Raw genomic sequence first — 10,111 nt, 5'->3', positions numbered from 1 at the left:
GGATTAAATGGTATAATAATATTATTATTATTTAATTGTATTTAAAATCTTGACTTCAAAATGTTATGATGTTTTAATTTTACATAGGTAATTTAGATTTTAATTTAGATTCTGAGCGGAGCGTTAAATGACATTGTAATAAATTTCCCTTGGGAAAGTCAAATCCCGATAGTCGTGGTAAAGGCCGTCCCAAAAATAAAACGGATGAACCAGTTTTATCAAATGTTTATAAATTCATAGAAAGTCTTCCAGCTGTTCAGTCTCATTATTGTAGATCATCGACAACAAAAAAATATCTACCTAAAGAATTTGAAAGTATTGAACGCGTTTTTCGATTATACAAAAGTAACTGTGAATCAAATGGGTTAAAAAATGTGTCAAGTGCTGTATTTAGAAGAATTTTTCGAGAAAAGTTTAATTTGGGTTTTCATTTACCTAAAAAGGACAAGTGTAATAAATGTACTAAATTCAAAAATATAAAAGAAACAGGAGATTTAAATGAAAATGAACTTCGACAAGAAAAAGAACACGCAATTGATAAAGAACAGAGCAAAGAGGCATTTATTTTTGACCAAGAGCTATCAAAATGCGATGGAAATTTTCTCTGTGTAAGTTTTGACTTACAAAAAGTGCTCAGTACACCATATTCAGACAACATGAACTTATATTATAGCAGGAAATATAGTACTTATAATTGTACTGTATACGAATCAGGAAGTAGAAATTCTTACTGTTACTTATGGGGAGAAATAGATGGTTTACGTGGCTCTAATGAAATAGTAACATGTATCTTTAAATACCTAACTGCATTAAATGAACAGAATAAATTTGAATCAGTTGCATTATATTGTGATTCTTGCGCGGGACAAAATAAAAACCGAGCGATGATGACTATGATAGAATATGGTTAAATGAATGTATGGACTAAAATTAAGGAAATAAAAATAACATATTTATTGCCAGGACACACGTATATGCCTGTAGATTCAGTACACTCAGTGATTGAACGCTGTATTAAAAAAAAAACCATATGGGGTCCATCCGAATGGCCGACCATAATTAGAAATGCTAGAATATATCTAAAACCTTATATAGTTATTGATCTTAAGTTTATAGATTTTTTGGACTGGAAAATGCTTGCTGCACAGTGGTATAGTCCTCAATTAAAATGTAACGAAGGGAAACAAAAAATTCAAATATCCAAAGTGAAGTCATTTGTATTCACAAAAATTATGAACGAATTGTCAGAAGAGCAAATTACCATACATGTTTACTTTTCGTATAATGCAGAAGAGGTACCTCTTACGCTAGCAAAAAAGAAAAAGAATAACCATGACAAATTAGAAGTTTCTAAATGTTATCAACGTGCACTAACCATTGCAACTAAAAAATATGACGATCTGTATAAATTGTGCAGGGATGGCATTATTCCTAACTCATACCATTTAGAGTATTTTAGTATGAATACTAGTGAAGAAAAAGCTGACTGCTTAGATGAAACGGATACAGAAGAATCATCTACAAGTAGTGATGACGAATAATTTGATTTTAATTTTTAAAAAAATAATAATTTTTTATTGCATTTCTATGTTATTTATTTTTTTATTTTATTGTACGAGTTGTATTTTATTTATTTTTACCTAACGAGTTGTTTTTGTTTATTATTATTTAAAAATATAAAAAATGTATTCATAAATTAATGAGAAAGCAATATTCAAATTTATTAAAAAAAACTTGTTAAAATTGACTTGTTATTAATTGTAATGACGTGTGTATATTGTGTCGTTTAATACATTTTTCGATGGCGCTTGAAGCATTTTATTAGTAAATAACGTAAGCGACAAAAGTACAAGTAAGCAAATTAAAATGTGGTAAACGCCAAAAATAAAATGTAGGTATTTACTAAAAAATCAAAAAGTTATATTACTCTATGGAATTAGATTTATCTTAAAGATAAATATAATACGTATATGTGAAAAAAAAATTGAAGGATTATCTATAAAACAAAAAAAGTTATACCATTTTGAAAATAAAAAAAAAGATAAAATCGTTTTTGGGTTCTCCTTAACAGTTTGAAATGTGTCGCTTACAGCAAATAGCCTTTTAACCGACGATATGGCTCTGCAAAATTTACATTTTATATTTTACATTATTTATTAATACTTTTATTACATTCGATTTATTGCAGAGTTTAATGTATACGATTCCTGAGTTTTTTTTCTATTACGAGTAATAATATATGCATTTTGATGGATGCAGATGATACATGTAGTCATAAAAACTATTATTACATAATTATGTATATATTTGAATGTATATAAAAAAATAACTGAAATTCAATTCAAAGATTTATTTTTAAGAATACATTTTTGATATAAAAATAATTTCTCATACATTAAGAAAAACGTTATAAAAATAATTATCTCTAATGTGAAATTTTAAAAAAATGAAATTATTATTTTAACTGTTTTAGATTTAAACAAATTAGCCAGTTATTAATTATTATAAACTTTTTATTATTAATACATTAATATTTAATACTATCATTTAAGACATTTGTGTGGCTTTTTACATATAACCTGTATCGGCTGTATCTTATTTATATATAAACAAGTGGTGTATTTTGAAACGCCACAGTGTTACCACAACATCTCCTTCTTTAAAAAAAAAAATCAAATTATTACAAGTTACCACAAAATAAAGACCAACAATACTGATCTCTACAAATAATTAGAAGATCTTAAAATTAAATAAACAATTACAAAAGTAATAAAAAAAAACAATATCAACACAAACGATACATAGTGTATTAATCTACAAATACAATTGACAAATTAATAGTTTATTTAGACATGTATTAAATGTATAAATAGTGGAATATTAGAAAGGTTTACTCAAATTTACTAGGTGGCTTAACAACTCTACCACTTTTAGTTATAGTATGTCCTATATTCTGAAATGCCAATAATTCATCATTAATACTATTATTTCCTGTGCTAAAGAATCATTATTTCTTTCAATTCCATTGTCGTTCTTTTGAATGTTTACCTCATCGTTTACAATATTACTATCTTGGAATCTTAAATCATCATATCTCATCCTTTCCTCACTACACTTATTACTCTGATTATTGTCTTCAGATGTATCATAGTTAAAACTAACTCTAGGTTTTAAAAATTGACTATTTCTCCTGACTAGTTCACTTTTATTGTTCATTTTGACTAAATATGACCTAGGTTGCTTTATTTTTTTTACTATTACTGCTTCAAACCATTCCTTACTAAATTTATCTTGACACCAAATCTTTTGCTTTTCACTAAAATTGCTTACTGATTTAGATCCTCTATCGTACCATTGTTTTTGTTGTTCTTTATATTTAATGTTATTTTTCTCAGGATATACTATTTTAGGTTTGAACTTTTTACTATCAACCCAAACCAGTTTAGTTCTAAGTTCCCTGCTTTGCAACATCTGAGCTGGAGAATAACCTACTCCCGCAATTGGTGTGTTTCTATAATACAATAAGTACAGTTCAATATCTGTTTTTGTGAAACTAGATTTTTTAAGCATTGATTTGGCTATGTCAACTCTTTTTTCCGCCAAACCATTTCCTTTAGGAAAGTTTGGACTAGATGTGATTACTTCAAATGACCAACTATTTGCAAAATCTCTAAACTTTGTACTATTAAACGGATTATTATCACTCACTGTTTGCTCAGGTACTCCAAATTTACTAAAAATTGTTTTTAACTCTTTGATTACACTCTCCGCTGTCTTATCTCTCATATTACAAACTTCCAACCACCGTGAATAATAATCATAAACAATTAGATATATTTTCCCTTGATTCTCAGCAATGTCCATGGCCACTTTCATAAATGGTGTATCCGGTATCTCATGGCTTAGCATAGGTTCTTTAATCTTACTTTTGCTGTATTTCTGACAGACGTTACAGGCACTAATGAAATTATCAATGTAAGACTTCATTCCAGGCCAGTAATAAAAATGTCTGGCTTTCAAGTATGTCTTAGTTGACCCTATGTGTGTTTCGTGCAACAATTGAATCACTATTTTTCTCAGCTTTCTAGGGACAATGACTCTAGATCCAAAATACACTATACCATTATTAACTAATATTTCTGACCTATTTCGAAAATAGTGAATCAATTCTTGACTCTCCTTTTCCTTATTAAAAACTACCCAACCTTGCTGAAAATGAATTAAAACTCTACTCAGAACTTCATCTTTCTCCACTTCACTTCTGAGCTCTTTAAACTTTCCCTATGTTATTCTTATTTCGTATTCTTTAACAGTGTGAACTATATCATTAATCTCACTGTCTTCCTTAACTCTTTCATTCAATATGTTCCTACTTAACAAATCAGCGATGTACATGTATTTACCTGGAAGATATTTTAGATTGAAAGTATATGGAATTAATTTTAGCTTTAATCTTTTAATTCGATTATTTTGAATCTGGCTCAATTGTTTATTCATGATGGACACCAAAGGTAAATGATCAGTGTACACAATAGTGTCATTTTTACCATAGATATAATTATGAAATTTTTTACAGGATTCGGTTACAGCCAGAAATTCTTTCTCTATTTTAGCCCACGATTTTTCAGTACCAGATAATGAGCGAGAGAAATAGGACAACGGTTTTTTATTTTGCATTAAACAACACCCTATTGCGTCTTGAGACGCATCACACTGTATCTCCAGCTATAATTTAGGATCATACATGTGTAATACCGTAACTTGTGCAATGAGTTCTTTAATATCATTGAATGATTTGTCATGAGTCCAGTTCCAGCTTCAACAAACATCTTTCTTAAGCATTTCCCTTAGTGGTCCAGATATTTCTGCCAAATTAGGAATAAACTCCCTTATATAATTTATTATACCCATGATTATTTGCAATTATTTTTTATCATTAGGCTTTTTTAAATCTAGTATTGATTTGATTCGCTCTTTATCTGGCTTAATACCTTCCTCATTGAATAAAAATCCTATGTATTTAACTTCCTTTACACAAAACTGCAATTTTTCCATGTTACATTTTATGTTTAATGACCCTGCTCGTTCCATAACCTTTTCTAATATTTTGTCATGCTTCTCCTTAGTCTGGGCACACTGAAGTACATCATCAAAATATAATACAACCCCATTAATATCACCAAAATATTTATACATTGATTTTTGAAATAACTCAGGAGCCGATGACACTCCAAATGGCAATCTTTTAAACCTATATATACCATATGCTGTACTGAAATTAAACATTTTGCTTGATTCCTTATCCAATATCATATGATAGAAACCACTCTTGACATCCAGGACGCTAAAGTATTTTTTATTTGTTAATTCAATCTTAATTTCTTCCAATGATGGTATTTGATAAACTTCTCTTATTATATACTTATTCAGCTCACTTGGCGTCTAAACATATTCGTAGACTTTTATCTTTCTTTTCTACAATAACCATATTACTCACCCACTCACAAGGTTCATTAACTTCTTCAATAATGCTTAAACTAACTAATTCTGTTAAAGTTTCCTTCAATTTATTTTTAATAGCATGTGGTACTCTCCTTGCTGGACATATTTTTGATTTAGCCTCATTATTTAATTTTATAGAAACTTCATCTGGAAAAGAACCCATTCCAGTAAAAATATCAATATTATTATTAACAAAGTTTTCTTTCTCTTTATCATTTAGAATTTGTATTTTATTTATGTGACTCTGACAATTTAATTTTGCATTATTTATATATCCTAATCTCTTACAATCAATTAAACCTAAAATTGGTTTAGTCTCATTTCCTACTACTATAAAATGTGTATCTATTTTGATTTTATCATTTCTAAGTTCCACATTGATTTTACCCAAAGGTTCTAACTACAAATCCTCCAAACGCTTCAATTTTTACATTACATGCCACTGGTTTCAAATTCAATTTTTTACACAAACTTGCTGGCAAGACATTTACGTCAGCCCCTGTGTCTATTTTGATATTTACTTCATAATTATTTAATAACATTTTTTCAGACCAGTCGTTTCTATTCTTTTCTAATAAACTCAGTACCACAACTTTGTCTATATCTACTTCACAGTTTATATTGTGAACCTGATTATTTTTTTCATTATTACTGCCACTGCCATTGCTATTATAATTAGACTTGCCATTACTATGATTACTACTATTAAATTTACAACAATTAGCAAAATGATTTAATTTACTACATTTATTACATTTCTTACCATAAGCATAGCAGTCATTTATACTATGAGTTGACCCGCACCTCTTACAATTTGTAATTATTTTGACATTTGTTTGATTTGATTGGCCCAGAGTTTTCTGTTGATGAAATCTTTTCTTGAACTGTTTTTTGAATTTTTGATCACCTTTCCCCATGACATTGACTTCTTTTGACTCTTCGTGGAGTATCTGCCGGTTGATCTCAGATGGCTCCATAGCTTGACACTGATTCACTAATTTATCAAGTTCCAAATTTTCTCTTAGAAGTCTGGATTGCAACTCCTTGTTACGCAACCCGATTATTATTTGAGTGCGCAACATTTTTTTTTTCAAAGTCTCAAAAGAGCACGATGCTACAAGAGCTTTCAAGTCGGTATAGAAAACATCAAAACTCTCATTTTCAAACTGTTTTCTCGAGAAAAAACGAAAATGTTCTATGACTTCATTTTTTTGAGGGATACAATAATCTTCAAAAGCTTTTAACACTTCATCAGCTGTTGACGGTTTGATCTTGAAGGTGTTATAAAACCTTAGAGCCTCAGGCCCTACCAAATTTAGTACACAAGCAATTTTTATAGTTTCTTTTTTTGTGTCGGTCTCGGTTGCCGTAAAATATATGCTTACTTCTTGTTTGAATCGATTAAAGTTTTCTTCCAGGTTGCCTCCCAACTTTAAATGGTCTGGTTTGTTGTAAATGTGGGCCATTTTAATTTAATTTATCCGCAATTATCCACTCAATCACTGGAACAAATCTACTTTACCGGACACCCTTTTTTTTTTAAATTTTTTTTTTTCATCATATGTGTTTTTTTATGCTGATTTCAAAACTGTTTGAAAAAATTTGCGGAAACTTACCATTCAAAAGTTATGACAATTTAAAGTTTACGATATTATTATAGTTTTATGCTAAATTACCAACTATCACCACTCATACATTGTCATGTTGTAGCGCAGTGGGAAACATGAGACTATCCGAAACTGTTGAATCCTAGTTCGATCTACGTTGAGACCAATTTCTTTTTGCACTTTTTTTTTGGAATTTTTAAATTGCATTTTAACATACGTTCATACATTATCATTATATATTATGGCAATTTAAAGTTTTTAAGTTATGCCTATACGCATGTGGCGGCACTCGTCGCTCCGCTCCTCGGCGCCGTCGCTCCGCTCCGCAAATCGAAAATATCCCTCGACTTGCTATGCAAAACCACCTTAAGTAGGTAACAGATTCAATAAAAGTGTAAAAATGTGAAAATTAAACTAAAAAAATACGCGTGTGGTATCGGCATGCCTATACGCGTGTTGCGGCACTCGTCGCTCCGCTCCTCGGCGGCGTCGCTCCGCTCCGCAAATCGAAAATATCCCTCGACTTGCTATGCAAAACCACCTTAAGTAGGTAACAGGGTAAAAACAAATGCATATTTTGGTGTTTACATCTATTGACCGAACGGAGTCACTCAATCGAAATAGAACTGTCACGTAAAAATAATCAACCTGAAGGGGGAAGTCGTAAAATCATATAGGTATAGATTACACGTACAAATAGTTGATTAAAAAGATAATTTAGGATTTTATCGTAAGTAATAAATATGTTTCGAGTATAATCGAAATCGTCTAACAGTTGTGTACAACAGACTGTATAGTCTAACCTTGTGATCACATTAAGATTTTGCGATGAATGTAAATTTATTTGATTTAAAAGAGTGGAGTTCCATGGATAATGGACTCGTTTTAATAAATAAATTAATAGAATTTAATGTATTTCCTGCCTCACGTAAATGCCCGAGAGGACATGATATGAAACTTGTAAATGACAATAGCGTTATTGATAACTTTAAGTGGATGTGTCGGGAAAAAATTAGAGAGAGAAACCAAAAAGCAAAACCTTGTAATTACAGGTAAGTAAAAAAAAAAAAAAAAAACATTTAACGAAAATTTTACATGAGAAAATATGAATTTTGCAGTGCATCATTACGTAAGAATACTTTTTTTTACAAATCACATTTGTCACTATTAAATATTTGTGGATTCGTGAATCTATGGTCGATGAACTGTCCTTCCTTAGTTATACAAAAACAGCTTCGATTTGCTAATCAAACCGTGGTAGATTGGAGTTCATTTTGCAGGGAAGTGGTATTTTACCATATGATTAAAAAAAAAAAACAATTGGGAGGCATAGGAGAAGTCGTCGAAATAGACGAGTCAAAATTTGGACGCCGTAAATATCACAGAGGACACCGGGTAGAAGGCCAGTGGGTATTTGGTGGTTATGAACGGGGAAGTGGAGATTGCTTCTTAATTCCAGTGGAAGACAGAAGCGCAGAAACATTAGTACGGATAATCGAAGAGTGGATAAAACCAGGCACGACGATTATTTCCGATTGCTGGAAGGTACGTATTATTTAGCACTATAATAAAGGGTGATCGGTCAAAATAAAATAAAATTAGGAAAATACAAAATAATAAATAAAACCGTTGCCGTCGCTCGTCGCATCAATTGGTAATAGGTATAGCAGGATTTCTTATCAGTATAATATTTTATTATCTTGTATCGGGCTAAATCGAAAATCAATAAATAAAATTTTTTCAGGCCTATAGCAGATTAAATGAAAAGGGCTATAATCATCTAACGGTTAACCATAGTGTTAATTTTAAAGACCCAGAGACAGGCGCACACTCCAATACAATAGAGAGCACTTGGCGACATGCTAAAGTAACTTTACCAAATTATAAAAGAAAAAAAGAATTCTACGGAGGGTACCTGGCAAAATACATGTTCATGAAAAAATGTCGGAATCATGAACTAGACCCTACCGTAGAATTTTTCAACGCTGCTGGGTCATTGTACAGTGTAGATAATGATGAAGAAGCTCTCATTGTACAGAATGAAGAACAACAGAAAGAAGATGAAGAAACCGAAGATGAAGAAACCGAAGAGGGCGAAGAACCTAACCTTACATATTATACTAATTATGAATAACTTGTTTATTAAAATTAAATTAAATTAATAAAATATCTAATTTATTTGTATATAATGATAATGTATGAACGTATGTTAAAATGCAATTTAAAAATTCCAAAAAAAAGTGCAAAAAGAAAATTGGTCTCAACGTAGATCGAACTAGGATTCGACAGTTTCGGACTGTCTCATGTTTCCCACTGCGCTACAACACGACAATGTAAGGATGGTGATAGTTGGTAATATAGCATAAAACTATAATAATATCGTAAACTTTAAATTGTCATAACTTTTGAACGGTAAGTTTCCGCAAAATTTTTCAAACAGTTTTGAATTCAGCATAAAAAAACCCATATGATGAAAAAAAAAAATTTAAAAAAAAAAGGGTGTCCGGTAAAGTAGATTTATACCCAATCACTAACTTGTTTTCTAAAAACAATTTAACGACTGCGCCATGTTTTAGATTTAAACAAATTAGCCAATTATTATAAACTTTTTATTATTAATACATTAATATTTAATACTATTATTTAAGACATGTGTGTGGCTTTTTACATATAACCTGTATCGGCTGTATCTTATTTATATATAAATAAGTGGTGTATTTTGTAACGTCACAGTGTTACCACAACATTAACAAACTACATAAGAATAACGTACTTACGTAATTGCACTAGAAATCAAAATGTTTTAATGTTATTGTTGCTAATATAAGTTCAATATATCATATACAAATCATGACATACTAACGTATGAGTTATTATGCATAAACATGATTTAAAAATATTGGTGTAAATAATTTTTATAACTTAGCAACTTATTATTTCGATTGAACTATCAAATTTGATTAATGTGTACGTACATTTCACCAGCCCCCCCCCAAGTTACA

At 30.2% G+C, this 10,111-nt stretch overlaps 3 protein-coding genes across 3 annotated transcripts; 1 reads left to right on the top strand and 2 right to left on the bottom strand.

The window, feature by feature from the left end:
- Positions 1-2,946: 2,946 nt before the first annotated feature.
- Positions 2,947-4,911, bottom strand: LOC111042568 (uncharacterized protein K02A2.6-like). The gene is made up of 3 exons (XM_022327218.1): positions 4,828-4,911; positions 4,351-4,725; positions 2,947-4,281 (listed from the first exon to the last, which is right to left on the bottom strand). The coding sequence occupies exons 1-3, from the start codon at positions 4,909-4,911 to the stop codon at positions 2,947-2,949; spliced, it is 1,794 nt and encodes a 597-aa protein (XP_022182910.1).
- Positions 4,912-4,923: 12 nt separating this feature from the next.
- Positions 4,924-5,665, bottom strand: LOC111042567 (uncharacterized protein K02A2.6-like). Its single transcript, XM_022327217.1, has 2 exons — positions 5,436-5,665; positions 4,924-5,344 (listed from the first exon to the last, which is right to left on the bottom strand). Exons 1-2 carry the CDS (start codon positions 5,663-5,665, stop codon positions 4,924-4,926), a joined length of 651 nt encoding a protein of 216 aa, XP_022182909.1.
- A 2,717-nt stretch (positions 5,666-8,382) lies between these two features.
- LOC111042566 lies at positions 8,383-8,755 on the top strand. Its single transcript, XM_022327216.1, has one exon. The coding sequence runs from the start codon at positions 8,409-8,411 to the stop codon at positions 8,667-8,669; it is 261 nt and encodes an 86-aa protein (XP_022182908.1). The 5' UTR covers positions 8,383-8,408; the 3' UTR covers positions 8,670-8,755.
- Positions 8,756-10,111: the final 1,356 nt, after the last annotated feature.

Source organism: Myzus persicae, unplaced genomic scaffold, assembly GCF_001856785.1.
Source record: "Myzus persicae strain clone G006 unplaced genomic scaffold, MPER_G0061.0, whole genome shotgun sequence".
NCBI classification, from domain to species: Eukaryota; Metazoa; Arthropoda; class Insecta; order Hemiptera; family Aphididae; genus Myzus; species Myzus persicae.
Note: the sequence above shows the minus strand (reverse complement) of the source record. Positions and strands in the feature narration are given on the sequence as shown.

Excerpts from the sequence above, each read along its gene's own strand:
- LOC111042568 (XM_022327218.1), bottom strand. The coding sequence starts at position 4,911 with ATGGGTATAATAAATTATATAAGGGAGTTTATTCCTAATTTGGCAGAA. Across the intron at positions 4,726-4,827 it reads GGGAAATGCTTAAGAAAGAT|CTGGAGATACAGTGTGATGC; the intron begins GTTTGTTGAAGC and ends CCTAAATTATAG. Across the intron at positions 4,282-4,350 it reads GGAACATATTGAATGAAAGA|GGAAAGTTTAAAGAGCTCAG; the intron begins GTTAAGGAAGAC and ends AGAATAACATAG.
- LOC111042567 (XM_022327217.1), bottom strand. The coding sequence starts at position 5,665 with ATGGGTTCTTTTCCAGATGAAGTTTCTATAAAATTAAATAATGAGGCT. Across the intron at positions 5,345-5,435 it reads CGAATATGTTTAGACGCCAA|CGTCCTGGATGTCAAGAGTG; the intron begins GTGAGCTGAATA and ends AAAATACTTTAG.
- LOC111042566 (XM_022327216.1), top strand. The coding sequence starts at position 8,409 with ATGATTAAAAAAAAAAAACAATTGGGAGGCATAGGAGAAGTCGTCGAA.